Source organism: Pezoporus occidentalis, unplaced genomic scaffold (genome assembly GCF_034315485.1).
Source record: "Pezoporus occidentalis ecotype Australia unplaced genomic scaffold, CSIRO_AGI_Poc_V1 ctg13, whole genome shotgun sequence".
Lineage (NCBI taxonomy): Eukaryota > Metazoa > Chordata > Aves > Psittaciformes > Psittacidae > Pezoporus > Pezoporus occidentalis.
The window spans coordinates 2,599,411-2,616,599 of NW_026913103.1; the positions used below are offsets into that span (position 1 = coordinate 2,599,411).

General features: G+C 39.9%; 2 protein-coding genes across 3 annotated transcripts in view; one reads left to right on the forward strand and one right to left on the reverse strand.

The window, feature by feature from the left end:
* COL19A1 (collagen type XIX alpha 1 chain) overlaps positions 1 to 8,784 on the forward strand; it is a 183,476-nt gene extending 174,692 nt beyond the window's left edge. Inside the window, exons 50-52 of the mRNA XM_062608142.1 lie at positions 2,237 to 2,314; positions 2,510 to 5,953; positions 5,986 to 8,784. Of these exons, the coding sequence (XP_062464126.1) occupies positions 2,237 to 2,314; positions 2,510 to 2,646 (215 nt within the window). The 3' untranslated portion in view covers positions 2,647 to 5,953; positions 5,986 to 8,784. The remainder of the gene's footprint in view (positions 1 to 2,236; positions 2,315 to 2,509; positions 5,954 to 5,985) is intronic.
* A 995-nt stretch (positions 8,785 to 9,779) lies between these two features.
* COL9A1 (collagen type IX alpha 1 chain) overlaps positions 9,780 to 17,189 on the reverse strand; it is a 67,169-nt gene continuing 59,759 nt past the window's right edge. The window contains exons 35-38 of one of the 2 annotated variants that reach the window (XM_062608145.1): positions 16,315 to 16,369; positions 14,424 to 14,612; positions 12,213 to 12,290; positions 9,780 to 10,941 (exon numbers count right to left, since the gene is read on the reverse strand). In XM_062608145.1, coding sequence (XP_062464129.1) covers positions 10,757 to 10,941; positions 12,213 to 12,290; positions 14,424 to 14,612; positions 16,315 to 16,369 — 507 coding nt within the window. In that variant the 3' untranslated portion in view covers positions 9,780 to 10,756. The remainder of the gene's footprint in view (positions 10,942 to 12,212; positions 12,291 to 14,423; positions 14,613 to 16,314; positions 16,370 to 17,189) is intronic. The other variant, XM_062608144.1, reaches the window with a different exon arrangement.

Here is a 17,189-nt window from a genome sequence, read left to right on the forward strand (position 1 = left end):
CAGCCAGTAATTGTTTAGACTACCCTGGATCATGTATTTTTATTGTCAGGCTGCCCTTTTCCAATTGTAGTGGGTTTTTTCCATTTTGTCTTGAATTTCAGTGATGTTTACAAAATCTTTAAGTCTTCTCTCAGCCTCTCTTCAATTATGATGTCTCAGATACCTACAGTAATGATTATCATGGAGATTGTAAATGTGATATATCTTGAATGTGATTTCTCTCTTTTCCCCATAACTAAAGAAAAGCAAAACAAATGATTAGTGGCTGCACTACTTTTAAAAATTGCAATTAACTGGGTTTGTAGTGAGAAATGTACTGTAACTATCTAATGTAAACTAAGAAACATATATAATAAAAAGTAAATGCAATAGATCCTGTGGTTGTATGATTGGGCTTCTCAGACATTAGCAACTACTGCTTGTGTACTACACAAGACTTTTAGAGCAAACCAGCTTAATGTAGTTATAAATACTACTGTGGTCATCAAAGAGCAAAATCAAGATTCACAATTGAACAGAACATGTACATCTGCATATTCCCTTTTCTGAGTCTTTATAGCTTGTGTGCACATATGCCTTGTACAATTCTGCTTAACACAACTCTGACCAGAATGCATGATTAATTGAATTTCATTTCTCTGTGAGCTTTTTATTATGTGATGCATGCCATTCTGCATGTGTTTTCTAGTGGTTTTGCTTCACTTTAATTTTCTTCTTGGGGTCCTGAGAAAAGGGTAAGATAGCTGATGCTCTGGTTTTAAACCTAGAATGATTGCAATAGAAAATGAGACTTTCTACCGAAGTGTATAATGAGATTGTGTTTAACAGAAAGCTTGCATATTCAATGTACCATTCCAACTGCATTGTGGCTGTTGTAACAACCCTGAATTGGTACCCATGCTCTTATAATGGTTTCCTTCTGGATTGTCCTATGAAGTACCAGTGTTGCAACAAACTGCAGTACAAGATAACCTTTGCCATCCATCTGCCAGTGCCCATTAATCTTCAGAAGACATCAGATAGATTGATACCACTATGCTGGCTGCTCAGCCGTGGCTCTTTTAATTCAAGCTAAGTTACAGCTCTTCACGAAAGGAAGTTTATTTTATGGCATACATGACACTGGAAATGTATTGGTCCCTGATGCAGAATAAGTTTAATTCCAAATGTCACCAGGAGTTGGCAAATTAACCTTCAACATATATCACCTTACAGGCCAACATCTGAGGTGTTGGGAGGAAAGAGGGTTTCCTTATAACCCCTTTTAAAGTAAGGGATTGTGGCAGGTGTCACCCTTGTTCCTTTAAAAATACCTTCATCTCCTGTCCTATGTAAATGGCATGGTCTAAACAGAAAAGGTACATTTCTAGATGTATTGTTAATTTGAAATCTTAAGGAAAAGGTTATAGTGATAGCCACCAGTGTTTTGCTCTAAAGCAGCCAGAGTGTTTTCAACTAATAAAATGTTTTACAAACGGTTTAAGGAAAAAGAAACAGCTATTGGATATGAGTTGCAGCATCTAAAAAGAGGAAAGCTGTTTAGATAAATACAAAGCTATGGCTGTGAAGAAAAGGGACTGAAATATTCATAGTATAATTAGTAACCACCCCTTCTTAGCAATACACAGCTACTTGGATCAAAGTAGGCCTTGCATACTAGAACCCCAAGTCTGCAAAAGCTCAGTCCATGTGATGGCAGCTGTGTAACACTGGAGGGGGAGCAGGTCTTTTTTTGCGTAAAGGGGAATATCTCAGCGTACAACTATCAGTGTACTTTCTAAAAAGCACAGACATAAAGATTTATGTAGAGTGGAAAGGGCAAAGTCTTGCTCAGTTTGTGGGCTAGCAGAGAAGGGCTGGTCAGACTCCAGGTGGCCTTTGGGTTTGTGCTTTCATCATTTTGTCAAACAGGTAACACTGGAGCAGAATACACATTTTGTTCTTTATTAAAGGAACTTCAAGAATGTAACTTAAAAGCTGTGGGAAAGTTCTGGCTAGGAACACAGTGAGGGTCCTCTGGCAGAGGGTGTAATGGTCACTGCTAGAAAAGATCATATTTTCCAGAAGGAACTTACAAGGGTTGTCTCGGAAAAAAAAAATACCAATATCAGAATAAAAGTGAGCATGTTTTTTCCCAGTGACATTTGTCTTAATAATTTCCTGGCAACATGGTATATGGCAGATCATGGTTTATAATAAGAGAATTTTCTTATTTTCATATCTTTATTCTGTGTAGGTTATAGAGGACAGAAAGGGGAAAGAGGCGAGCCTGGAATTGGACTGCTCGGTAACCCTGGACCACCTGGCCCTGCAGGTACAAGTCTCCAGATTTATTTCTGCTGTTGTTGTTTATGAACTACTGGGCTTTTTTCTTGGTTTTCATGCTTGGTTGTGGCGTGAAGTCAGACCCACCTGCCCTGTCGCGAATGAGCTGGTGTGCAGCGATGAAACGCAGGGCACTGCACATGCTCTGGCAAGGACTCTGCTAATTCTGACTTTGTTTTACCAGCTACTGGCCTGCCTGGCCCACCAGGAACGCCAGGCTTACCTGGACCACAGGGGCCAGCCGGACCCAACGGGAGATGCAATCCAGCAGATTGCTATTACCACATATCACAGACTCGGTCACGCACCGGTGGGAAATAAACACTTCTTCCCTAGACACTTGGATTCACAGTCACTTTTCACTCCTCTTAATGAGTTAATTTAATCTTTGAGATATTTGGCGCATTTTATCTTTTTTCTCCTCGACACTGCGTGGTATATGGATAATTTATAAGGCACAGAATTTAGCCTTTTTCTATGTTATTTGTAGTGTCATAATTATGAAATTATGACAGATATTTTCCAGCATGCATTCCATGTGTTTTGTTTCTCATATTTATTTTGCTTAGAGGAGAAAATAGGCCTAAATAATTTTTGTAAGCTTCTTTCTTCAAAGAAAGGATATTTTATTGTAACTTAAGAGAGTATGTATGCCTCAGTATGTAAGATGGCTTTGTTTTTCTTGCTGGTGGTGAAGTTTAAGTGCAAAAATGCATTTCTGAAGTTTCAAAGCATACATGTTCATGGCAAATGCAGGACCTAAGCTGAAGCACTGGGAACTCAGTACAGGCTAAACGTCCATGTCCCTTGAAGAGGCTCCAGCACACCTTCTGAACCAGGTCTGTGTCATGCACCACCAACACCTACCTATCATTTCAGTCACTTCCTAGATGTCAAAGAAGGAAACAAAGACATGTTTATGATCTCTCTAATCTCATCCCTTCAGACTGACTGGAAAATTGTCAGATGTAGCCCTGAGAAGCATCGCTCCTGACTGGATGCGGTCCCAACAGATGGCTATGGGTACACACTGAGACAGTCAAAAGAAGGAACTTCACAAGCCTCTAATCTTACTGGTGGCACGGTTTTCCTCTTCCTCCTGCAATAATAATGTGCCAAAATAAACTTGAGAGGAACCTGGAAACAGTAGGATGCAAAACTCACAGGTCCTAATATCTGGTTGCAAAAAATTACTGGAGTTCAAGAGAAAGTTGGAGAAAATGCAAAACACTCTTGGAAAAGTGCTACAGAGAGCACGATTGTGTGCAGTTTGCAGACATCATTAAATCCTACAGGACCAGATGTCCATGAAGAAGAAAAAAACAAAGCATAAGTCAAGTCCTTTAGGGCTCAAATGGTTGAGCAAAAGAAATGATAGAGAGAATTGATCATGCAGAGGCTGATTCTGAAAAGGAGGGAGGAGGGTTGTCTAAAGTTTCACTCCTGATTATTAGGATTAGTCCTATGGAAGTTGATACAGTGCAATAAGAAGTGAAGGTGCTGTTGCGAGAACATGGACACCTATAATCCAAAACCTCAAAAGTTCATACACAAGCACTACTGAGGGCTCTTGCCCCATCATCGGGCAGCCAGTCATTCTCTCCCATGTCAGGCAGGGAGGTGGTTTTGGTGACTTCATGCTTGTGCTGCCAGGGAAGTGTTCCCGAAGTGGAAGTGCTGAGTTCCAGAGAAGCTGTAGTGAGACATGAATCCGGCTGACTTCTGGGTTTTGCTTAAAAACAGTTAGAAATGACTGGTGGCTGTCTTGAAAAAAAGAAAGAAAAAAAAAAGAAACACGCTGTCATTTATTCTGAACAGAGTTCCCAGCATTTGCACCCAGGCCAGAGGAGTAAGATGAGTGCAAGAGGTGATAGAGTTAACTGAGGTAGCTGGGGAGCACAGGCCAAGCCTTCAGGTAGGGTTTCAAAGAGGAAAAGCATACCTACTTGACATGTTGGAGGGAAGAAGGTGCTTGCCAGAAGCAAAGATGTTTAACTAAACAGAGAAGGAAGGCTGAGAGTAAATCTCCGGGACAGGAAAGGGCAGCAGAAAGGACAGCAGAAAGTCTGCAGCTACCATAAAACCATCTCCTGGAGGAAATCTGCCAGCTGTAAAAATGCCCTGCAGCTGGGGACCCCCTTGGAGGGGTCAGGGTGCATTGTCTTTTCTTCAGGAGGATGGGGATGGACAGGTCAAAGCCCATGGGTGAGCCACAGTCCTCACACCTTTCCTGCTCATCCCTTGGGAGGCAGTAACTGTCCCTTCTCTAGGCCAGTGTGTCCTCCGCTCTGCAGGTGGTGGGCACCCATCCCACCAGGACAAAGGTGCATTTGTAGCAAGCGGTCCTGCCTGTACCTAGCTCAGACCACACTACTCCTGTTCCAGACCTCCTGTGCCCATGGTTTGCTCTGTGGTGTTGCTCACATTTGCCAATCTGGTCCTCAAAGTGCCATATCTGTGCTAACACTGGGAGCTGGTGAGGTGGCTTGAAACTGAGTTCTTACCTGTCCTGAGGCACCTACTGCTGTCCAGGCCACAGGTCTGGCAGCCCAGCCAGTAAAGCCAGGGGCCTTGCACCGAAGTGTATACCCATGTATATACACCAGCAGATGGGCAGGCCCCAAATACTGTTTTGCATTCAGTTAAATGAACTGCTGGTCAGGTATCTTGCGTAAACATTTTTTCATCCATTTCATTTTCCTTCTCTAGTAATTCCAATAATGTAAAAATCTAAACCTTTTTTTTTTTTTTTACTTCATAAGTTAATTTTAAACTTTGTTTTCTGTGATAATATCAAAAGGGTGCTGTCTTGTGAAGAGTGTCCAAGTGACTGAGAGGTTCCAAGCAGCCCTGTCCTGGAAGGCTGTACATAAAGTATTGAGCCGCGTTAAGTGGTATCTGTATATTTGGGGGCTTTTAGCTAGCAGAAACCCAGCATCTGGTATTTGCCAGATGCAGTTGCTGTATGTTAATTTACTTGAATTTATCAGAAAGTAGAACACTTTTTATATTTGAAGAAGTTTTATTTTTTCATCTGTGTTTCTTACAGATGCCTTTTTCCTTTTATAGGCTCAAATCTAAAGGTCTTTTTAAAATGTATTTGAACACTTTCAGTTGGTTTGCAGGTAACGTTGGTAATTATCTTGTTGTGTTTTTATTTTGCTAAAAGCCCACTTTAATTTTCTCATGTGAGAAAACGGGTATTTTTTCCTAGGGGCTATCTCCATACATTTTTTAAGATGCCATATTCTTCACTGGGGTGGAGCAGAGTTAATCCCAGTTTAACTTCACATTGGCTTGTTCCTACTCTGTATCTTTAGAACTGAAAGTGGAATGTAGCTTGAAACATGCTTCTGCCTAGGTTTCAGGTTTTGCCCCAGAAGTTTCTTTGCAGTTTCAGGTTGATGATGTCTTAGCTTTGGAGAAAGAGCCAGGGAGGGCAGAGAGGTGCTCACCTATCTTGCAATTTGCATTATCAGTTTTGTATGTGTTTTGATCACTCTGTGCTGCAGTAAGTACCGCAAGGAGATAAACACAGGGGATTGTTTTTTTCCAGTAGATAAGGTCTTTTTATGATTTGGGAATGCTTATGTACAACAGGACTTTGAACTGAAGTATCTTGGACAATGTTTTAAAGCTTTCCTTAGCTTCCTCTCTAAGCTTTGTTCCAGTTCATGGTCAGGCTATTAGATTTTATGGCAAGTTGCTTTATCACTGACCAAGAAAGTGTTGGGATTTCCTTCAAATAGCTATGCACAGAACTACTCGGTTTTCCTAAGGTAATAAACTTGGTTAAGAGGGAAACTTTCCTGAGGCTGCCGCATACCTCCTTTTGTCCACACGGTGGAGTTCCACACGGCTTTTCAGTGCGAAGGCTAAAGCCCAGGCTTAACTCGCTCAGCTGCCCAGGAAATGACCCAGCGCCTGTAGACTGTAAGCAGAAGTGGGTGTTTCTGGTTGGGTTTTCAGCCTGACCTTTTTTTTTTTTTTTCCGTTAAAATCCTCTTGGTTTTGCATGGTGGTATTTACAGAAACACCACCTTTCTTGGGTAGTTATTTTCAGGTAACATTGCTTAGATTTTATTTGTGTTTTGTATATGTGCGTGTTACGGAAGAATACACAGAGTGGGACACCCTGCTTTCAGGCATCATTTATGTCCTCTATAATGATGTTTGTCTCTAGGGGAGCAGAGAGCCTGCTATGGTGAATAACAATTATAATAGCACACTTTGTGTGATCGAGTAGCAGTGCAGCTTAGTGAGATATTTTAAGAACCAATTTTTTTGTCTTAAACTGGATTTGGTTTCAATGCTAAGAGCACTGTGATACAGAAATAGGATCAATGGTATCATCCCTCCTTCCTTTATATTTTATGATTGTGGATTATGACAGATGTTAGGTATGCACAGCTTTGATAAATAAGTATTTTTTAAATTAATGGGTATTTGCACACAATATTTTGGCGCTGCTTTTTTTTTCACACGGGTGAAATACTGTTCCTCATGTCAGTGTACACTCAGTTATTTTCTTCTTTCTCTGTAAGGTTTATATGAAAGTCTTGTAAAAACCCCATGGGCTAAACAACCATTTTATAAACTTGTTTCTCCAAATACACTACGTAAAGCCAGCCCCTAATTTTGTCTTTTACCAATGTACTAGAACCACTGCTCTAACATGACATATTAGAACATGAAAAGTATCTTGGAATTCAAACCAGTGTTGGTTTGGGGATTTTTTAATCACATTTTTGTTAGGTTCTGGCTATACTGAATAATACAAATTTTCCTTGAAACTTCTTATGTCCACTACAAGTAGATTGTACTGGATGGATCTTTAAATCCATCTCTATATATGTGAGTGTAGGCCACAGAGAACATGTTTAGCCGTGATTTCTCCATGGTTGGTGTTTTAAGTGGAAAACTCAGGTTTCAAAATACCTTAAGGAAATGTGGGTTTCAAATATTAATTGCTAACAAACATCACAGAGTGTAGACCAAACTCAGTTTGTAGCTAAAAAAAATGTAGTCTACATGTCTTTTAGCAGTTTTATCTCTGAGTCGGGTGTTCTAGAAACTCGAATGCATTTAATTATTTACTGCTGTTTCATTGTAAATACATTCTGTCTCCAGTCAGTATGTTTGAAGGGTTTTCAATGACATGCCTTATTTTACTCTTTTCTTTCATTTCTGAATCATATGCAGCTATCACTGAATGAATTACAGAATGTGACAACTGGTTGCTCTCCATTATATTTCTGGTTTGCAACATTTAAGTTTCAGTTCAACAGAAATGTATTAAGTGTATAGAATATTGTCTTTTGCATTATTATGTGGCCATTTACATGTGAAATAGGATTCTGGGTGGAAATGGAAATGTTTCATGTATTTTCTGTTACTGGCTCTGTCAGAAATTACAGCCTTTCATGCCATGTCAAATCATGAGAGGGAGGATGCAACTGTGAACAAGAGAAGGGAGAGGCACAAAGCCACCGCAGCAAGCCTTGGGGAGCCTTCAGTGCCAGGGCTGCAAGCCTGGCAAGTGTATGTATTTATCACAGTGCAATTAAACCTCCAGAATTAGGACACAGAATTAGGTGACAGAAATCCTGACAGGTAAAAGTGATTTTTCAGTAGTCTTTTGTTCACAACATCTCACAGCATTTTATGATGTTGAACCAGAAAGGGATGAGAACAAGATTTACTCAGGAATCCACCAAGATTCCAAGAGCATCTGGTTAGAATGGGCAGCCCACTGCCAGCGGATTGTGAAACCTCTCAGTCTCTCTGCTTGTGCCTTCTAAATATATTTATTGAAAACTAGTGCTACTTTTTTTCATATTGTTGCTACGTTTCTTTTACATTCAGAATCCTGTTTTCCAAATCTTTATTTACTTGAACATGCTGTTACTAAAATTTCAATTCCTCCTTTTTTTTTTGTGTGTGTGTGTGTATGGCTTACCATTCTTCAGGTAACCTTCACAGGATTTGGCATTTGTAAATACTTGGTTAATCATGTCCCATAATAACTTATAATGGGCCCGAGGATTTCTTTTCAGTTCTGTATTTTAAGTTAAAACTTGTGAGTCAGCTTGAGGGCAGAAAATCTGTCACAGTCTTAAGCTATTCACTTACTCACATAGATGCTGTATTGAAATGACCCTCAGTGTTGAATTTGTTTGATTGTAATAATTCTCATTTGGTTTTTACATATGAATGTTTTCTCTGCTCTGTGAATTTTTTTCATTGTGGCATTTTATGCATTTTTTCAGACTATATTTTTTAAAGCACTTCACATTTGTATTTAAATATTGGGGGGTTTTACTTCTTTTGGTTCATTATGTTTATGCATTGCATATGGAAAATAATATTTTTATTCTGTTATTGGGGGGGGGGGGTGTTTTGTTTTTAACAGTTTTACACACTTTATAATCAAAATAAAAGTTTGCTGGTGAAACTACAGTTTGTCATTACCACAAACATTTTATGTTTACACTACATAATGGGTACTTTTGAGGGCTGTGTCGTAAGTCAGTGAAACCTGACCTAATTCTAAAACCTTAGAGAACACCTTTATGTGTGAACAAGCCAGTCACCATGTATGCAGTTATCTGGCTTTGTTTCTTAAGAAGGAAGTTCTTTGCAGTCATCTATTGTAGTATTAATGTAGGAGATGTTGGTTATGAGAGAGTTTGGCCAAACTGGAGGTGCTGGAAAATGGTGCTGTTCCAAGGATTGCCCAGAGTCCCTGGGAAGGATGGCGTATTTCTTTATGCCTGTTTTCTTCCTGTCTTTCACCTGAAATTCATCCAGTGCCGCTTCTGTGGAACTAAGAGAGCAGTAGACACATGTAGATAAGACTTCCTTGTAAAGATCCAACTTCTTTTAGATTTTATCCTTTCAAATACTGGGCTGTGCAAGGGACATTAAGAGCTTATCAGCATTAATTCCATTTAACTCCTCCTCAAAAGTCTCCAATAAATGTGAACATATGCTTTTTTTTTTTTTTAGTAGGCAGCTTTATCAGACATTTTCCTTCCAAATGATCTCCATTTAGGCATTTTCTGTCAACACATGAGGTGCCAGTGACATGGCTCTTAAATACAGCTACAGTTTGGTTAAGGCTAATCTATTAGTTTATTCAATAATTCCTTTCAGAGTATATATTATACCAGTACCTTTCTCTTTACTGTTACGTGCAAAAATGCATAGCTCAGATGACTTGGTTATTGCTTTATATTCTCACATGGCTTACAAGTCAGTTATTTTTGAACACAATTAAGGGCTAGGAAAAAAATTAAGGCTTAAAGCAAGTGTGCCAAAGTTTGCATTTGAAAACTGGGATGACTAAGCAAACTGAAAGGTTTTGTTTGTCTTTGAGAGAGAAACATTTCAGAGAAGGTAAAATCAAAACCACCGATATTTTAATTCAAACAGAGAGAAAATACCCACATTGCACATTATCCTCTAAAACCTGAGTTTATCTAAAAAAGGCAACTTGGGATGGCTAAGGGCTGTCTTCTAGCTGTTCTGTTTATTGGTACTGCGTGTAACCATACATACAAAAACATATGGGGTTAAAACATTCTTTATTTGTTTTTTGAACAACCACAAATCTTACTTCAAAGTATGTAATCTCTACTATAAAACTTTCATATTTCTGGGACTTTGAATCTCCTTGGCAGTGGCTACCAGCCTTTGATTTTAATTTTACAGAGAAGGAGACAAGCTGCACTATACTTCATATGAAATTATGAATGCAACACAAACTGGAGTAGAAAATGAAGTGGGTAGTTCACATGGCTTATTCATGAGAACCCACTGGTTGTACCTTCACAGTTTTACAGTATAAAAGGTGTCAGGGGTGGCAGGTTTTCATAAGAACAGCCTCCCAGCTGTGCTTCTGCAACTGAAGAGCTGAAGGAGTCTTAGCAATCACGTACAGCACATCTACACACTGAAATGACTGTCCCTGAAATGAGTAATTTGCCTGGGAGGGCTCTGGAGTTTATTTTATAGGCAGAAAAGAACAGCTACAACTGGAGTAAATAAACTGTTCCTTTTTTATTTGATGGCTGAAGACACATTATTTCACTGTACATCATACATAGGAATTAAGTAAAGGTGGAAGGGAAATCACAGAAACTCTTTATTAAAAAAAATAAAATAAAAATAGACAAATGCCTCTTAAATGCCCCAAAGGAGAAAGAGCCAGAGGCACCACCTGTATTTCTGTAAGCACCATTGTTCCAGCTTGTGTTGCGAAGTACACCTTTAGAAAGAATGTACAACCACTGTACTAAAAATGCCTTGCTGAAACCTTGATTGAACACTTTTCCTTGTTTGTATTTCTCCTCCATTCCTTATTTTTTTCCTCAGCTGTTTGTGCAGGAAGGAAATAGATGCTGACAGTTCTGGCATGCGTGTTGCCCATTCATGGCCCTTTCATGTTCTTATCAGCTCTCTGTCCAGCCTCCATTCTGCAAGACGATGGCTCACAGTAGCCAGGAGGTCCGGGAGGGCCAGGAGGACCAGGAACTCCAGGCTGACCGGCCATCCCAGGGGGACCTCTTTCACCATCATGGCCATCGCTGCCATAGCTGGGCTTGCCTGGTTCACCTGGAAAAGTGGATGCAGATCTAAAAACTGGCATCATATGACTCGCTTGGTATTCATGTAGCTTTACTGAACATGCTGTTCTTAAAAACAGTAGGAAGATGGGCTTTTCACTGCTCTCGGTGGATTCCCCCGAGGACTGCCTACTTAGAGGGACAGTTTCTCTAACAGACAGCCAGGCTGTATTTACCCACCTACAGCGATGAAGTTTCAGTCCCAGTCCTCTCCAGTTATACTGGTGCATATCTGCTGCTATAAAAAGCTGTGCAATGGTTCTGATTGCAGCACTGCTGCAGACACCCATGCTGGTGCAGTGTAGGAAAGCGCAGATGCTACTTACTACTTCAGAGTTATATTAAACAGGCATTATAGTAACAGGCATTATGGTAACAGGCATTATCAATTATTTTTATTCTTCACCCAGATGTGTTGGGGAAGAGCTATACAGAGTCAAACTGCTGAGTACGAAGGTGTATTTTGTCTCTTCCTTGAAGACATGAAAGTAAAAATACAGTGATTTTAGTAAGCCTCTCCTAGTGATGAATTTCTAAAGAAAACAAATGTGAATTTCACAGATGTCCTGGCTATCAGTATATACTAAAGTGATTTGGTTTTGGTTGTTTTTTGGTTTTTTTGTGTTTGTTTTTTTTTTTTACGAAGAGAACGGATTTTGGTAGTTTTTGTCTATACATACACACAGGAATCTGCTGTAGGGAGATATGGATAGAAATAACGTTTCCTTTCATTCACTGGCCACTAGGGGGCGGTTGTGCTGCATTTATCAGCAAGAATTTGTCCTGGACCCCTATTCTATAACACTGTAATTAATGACCATAAAAATAAAGGAGTGAATGTCCTAAATTATGAAACTGTTGAAGACTGCAGAGGCTGCTAGGGACATAACCTGTGGCCTTTTTGCTTTATGTTTTTATTTACGTGTGTGTGTGTGCTTGTGTGTATATTATTTCTATTTACATTAAAAACAGGCAATTTTTTTATATGGGGGGGTGTATGTGATTGCTTCTTTTTTTTTTTTTTCCTAATGCATTGCAGAAATTTTCCTAATCTTTCTACACTGAGATAACTGGGGTGGTGGCTCCTTAGTAAAAGAGCTTTTAATTCTGACTTGTGACTACATCATTACCTATGAAGCACTGCTATTTGGAAGTGTGTTGGTTAATGGACACCTTTTATCTTTTCAAGGCAGCTTAAGGGATCAGTTCTGAACAAATGTTTACCATGTTTCTTCTTTAACCTCACCCTCTTATATTTACCTGGAAGACCTCTTGGTCCAGGGTAACCTTTCGGTCCTCTGCCTGGAAGTCCTCTTTCTCCTCTTTCTCCTGGTTCACCTAAAGCAAATTCATGAGACATTACTTACAGCCTGCTTTGAGTATTACTTTCATTCTCAGAGGTGAGCAGTTAATATGCAGAGAATTCAGGGGGATGTATATGTTCTTAGCATCTTCAAATGATGTCCTGACCCATGTTCTTCTAAGATGCTTGGGGTTTGTTTGGGGATTTTTACCCCCATTTGAATTATACTCAGAAATAGATATGTTGGATGGAGAAAACAAAAGAAAAACAAAACACCTGGAGCTGGACAATAAGTGCCACATGAAGTATGCCATAGCCTATGTAACAGAAATAAACCAAAGTTATGGAACTTTGGCTTTTTTAGAATACAGACTGAGGTTACAGGCTGAGGGCTTTTGTAAGAACACGTGACTACAGCTATTTCGAGCTTCTAAACACTTTTTGGAATAGTGTTTACTGCTGGTTATCCCAAACCAATTTCTTGTTTGTTTCAGCCCTCCTTCACTACCGCAGATTGCTTATTGAGGTCACTATAATCTCCTTCCTTGAGCTACTTCTTTTTGACTCTGTTGCTGATGCTGTCAAAAATCACTTTACCTTTGTATCTTCTGCTCTATCTCATGGTACCGCATTCTTGCGTTTCTATCTCCTCTTTATCGTGAGCTTCTACACCATTTTCAACATCCTCCTCCTTTTCCCTTTTATCACATTTTAGGTACCCTCTTCTTCTCATTCTGACCTCAGGCAACCCCACAAATGGATGGGGAAGGTCAGCTCATCTCGTGGTCCTCTGTGTAACTCTGGTAACTCAGGAATATAGAGTGAAGCACTGAGATTTTGTTCAGGTTGCCTGCACACTTTTCAGAATACCTACCGCCATGATAGTTCTTGCACATGAGAGCATTCACCACTTGTATCTGTAATTGTATTTCAAGGCTTACTCTAAGGTAACTTGGAATTTGATGACAATTATGATAGGAAACATGACATCTTGCTCATCTGGGTTGTTTTTTTTATGCTCTATAGATCTTTTAATATTAACATGGTGCAGCCTGTTGTGTGCTGAATCAAATTCAGCATATCCAATCACCTTTCTGTCTCCATTTTTTTGTTGCTTCTGTGAATACAGATGCCATTATATTAAATGAAAATAGTAACAGAGCTCTAGCAACAAAGCTGTTAAGGTTGGCTTTGTTTATATTCTATTCCTTCTCTCAAAGGTTTTCCCAATTTTACTTTCAAATAAAGCTCAAGACAAAAGTCCAGTGACAGACCAGCTCTGTGCAGAAATACAGTTTTTAAATAAAGCCTTCCTTCAAGAAAACAAATCAAATTGACTGTTGAATAGAAACTAACACATACATAGTGGCCATAAGACGTCGCAGAAAATTCTACTCTGTAATCCTCTGGAGGAGTATAAAGCCTCTCAGGCAGGAACAAAAGAGATTAATTTAGATCAAAGTTTTGGGTTTTTTTTTTGTAAAATGTAAGGTAAGTCAATTTTACTGTGGATTTGTCTTTTCCAAAGAATCAACAGATTGTGGTACATGATGGAATGATGTTAAGTGGCTCAGGTATTATACCCAAATAAGAGGCAGGTTGTTATCAGTTGTTTGTAATGTGAGAAACTAGATAGACTTAAGAGATCAGTGACTGAAACTGACTGTTTGTGTTAGCTTTTGGGACCCTAACTCTTGCAGAAGTGAGGGTCGCAACCAGACTGAGTGGAGGAAAGAGAAAATTACTGCCAGAACTTCTCAGCATGCAAAAACCACGAACCTCAAATGTCCCTGAGAGGGAAAATTAATATCAGGAATGTGACTCAGCTGCTTACTTCTAGTCTAAGGCAGATGCTCATCCTGTCTCCTGCTACAGAACTGATTTGGTGACAAAAAAAGAAATTTATAAACAAGCCTTGCTGAGGCCCGGCCAATGTGCCCTTTTATCACTGGGGCAATTGAGACAACAGTTATAGGAAACAGCTTAGGTTCCTAGCAAAAAGATTCAGGACCTTGTTGCACTTCACAGTGTACAATGTGCATTGACAACCTGTAAACCAAAAGAAAAATAAGAAAAAAGAAAAACAAAACCAAACAAACCCAACCTCCCCCCCAACCCCACCAACCTGGGACAGTCAATAAATGAAGGTCAGTTACAGAATTTCTTACCTTTAGGTCCTTTACGACCGATCTCACCAGGGGGACCTTTAAGGCCAGGCAAGCCACGGGGACCAAGTTGCCCTGGGAAGCCATTTTCACCAGCAGGTCCTGGAGCACCCGGTGGCCCTGGTCGGCCAGGAAGACCTGGAGCACCAAATTCTGGCCTCCTAAGACTGGCTGCCAGCTGAGCTAGTTGTTCTGCAATGAATAGTAGGACAGAATTAAACAGTTAGTGTACCTGAATGTTCTCATGTTCACTGAAGAACAAGGTATATTCTCTGCTATGGAAACTAAGAGATAACAGCACAGCACCTTCCTGATAGACAATCCTATTTACAAAGTTTGTTGCACGTAAGATGTACTTAGTACTACCAGTGGCAAACTGCACAGGCACACTGTGCAGCTGGTCACTCTGAAGCCTCCATCTTAAAAATATAATGTTTGATGGGTTAAATGACTCAAATGTATATTTTTATTTAGAAATGTCCTTATAATTTTCTACAGCATTTGGATTTCAACCACCTAACAATAAAACTTATTCATGCCATTGCTGCCTCTTAAAAGAGTAAATCTCTCTGTTACTACTTGTTGATCCTGTCAAGATTCATCTTTTCAAGAAGGAGCAGCTGAGAAGCAGGATGGCAGTTGTCTATGTTGGCCTGGTAAGTGCAGGCCTTTTTCAGAGAAAAGAAACCCTCAAATTGGTGTTCATGAGTTGAAATTTGATATATAATTAAACATTTTATGTTGGCCTTTTCTTAAGGTAAATCAGCAGGAACTTTGCTTTTCATTAGTCATAGGATCAGCTTGCCATTCCTCAGAATGGCCTCAGCTAGATATTCCCATTTCTTCCTCCCTCCTTTTCAGGCCACTACAGGAGAACAGTCCTCTCTTTCCTTAACATTTCCATTCTAGAATTCATATTCCAAGCATGCCTCAGAATAACTTTCTCTAGATACAACCACACACACCTCCATATGACGTTTGCTATAAAGTCTGAGTGACTCGGCAAGACTAGTTATTTTGTGTCCAGAACCAAGGAATAGTAAGATGATGGGGGGAGTGGGGTAGGAGCTGAAATAAAACAGAAGCTATAACCAGCAGATATATCAGGAAGAGTGAGGAGAGCACTCTGTAAGCAAAGCCTACAGAGCAGGTGAACTTCAATTACAGTTGTCTTCAAGCTGAGCAGGTTCCAGGGGCTCATTTGTATCTTTCTTCCTATCTCATGACAGCACTGACAAGTATAGGGGCTCTCAAGAGGGGTGCAATGAAGACAGTCTAGATTTTTCCCATGTCCTTCGCTTTTGTGCTTACAGGGCAGCATAAATTTTTTTAACTCAGTAAATCCCATGCAACCAACTGTAATAGAAGAACTCCCAATTTCTATGTATGTCAAGAACTAAGAAAATATAATTAAGCTTTTGAACATCTGCCTTTTGCTTTCGTTTTATGGTATGTTATCTCCAGAAAACCCCTCTCTGAACATAGTTTTGCACATTGTTTGTGATAAACTACTAGTGTTTTTGTGAGTACAAATGGCCAACCCTGCTTTCAGTGAAGCTGTATATTTTTATATATATAAATATAGCAAGTGGTTTGTAAACAAAATACATGTATTTCTTAAAAACATGTCTATGGCCTGGTTACTACAGTAATGATAGTGTGGAATCAACAGGTAGTTCAATGTGGCTACAAAATATATAAATAAGGGACTCGTTTCTCATATTCTCTCATACTGTGTCCACATTCACATGTAGGAAGATTTTGTGTCAGGTTCCCTGCTGAGGCCACGCTATTTGTTCTGGGTAGGAGTGGGAAAATCTTGGTTTCCTCTACAGCAGTAGATTATCCTGATTTAAATGCAGAAGAGACATCAAATAATGTTTAGCGTATTTACCTTGCATGACTCTCATGCAAACCTGCTTAATGTGCTGATCAGTTGGTTCTTTCCCCTAGGATTAAAAAAATAAGAGTTTAGGACTTGATATCACAGTAAATTTTATAAGCTTGCCTGATGCAAAAATTGCTATCCAGTTGTCATGGTTTAACCCCAGCCAGCAGCTAAGGCCCCCCCCGAGCCAGGATGGGGAACAGAATCAGAGAGTAAAAGTGAGAAAACCTGAGGGTTGAGCTAAAACCAGTTTTTATCATTAATGTTATGAATTGTAAGGAAAAGTGGGGAGGAAGGGGGTAACAAAGAGAGAAAAATAAAACCCAAGGAAAACAAGTGATGCAAATGAAAAGAATTGCTCACCACCAATTGACTGATGCCCAGTCAGTCTCTGAGCAGTGGCCCCCTGCCAACCTTCCCTGTATTACTGCTGAGCATGACATTGTATGATATGGTATGTCTCTGGTCAGCTGGGGTCAGCTGTCCCAGACGTGTTCCCTCCCAACTTGTGCACCCCCATCCTCCTTGCTGCTAGGATGGGGTGAGGAGCAGAAAAGGCCTTGACTCTGCCTAAGCACTGCTCATCAACAGCTAAAACATCCCTCTGTTATAAACACCATTTCCAGCACAAATCCAAACCATAGTCCTGTATCAGCTACTCTATCCCAGCCAAACTCAGTACACCAGTCAGTAAGATGTGTTCCAGTCCCTGCAAGTGCAACTGCTCCAGCTGAAGTCAATTTGACTAGCAAGGTAGATACTATGTGTATACACCATGTATCAAACATGGTTTCATGCACCCTGGAGGACTAGGGCCATCATGAAAAAATAGAACTGAACTGAAAGCTGAGGACCCAAGGACCTAACTGCATACAGCCCTA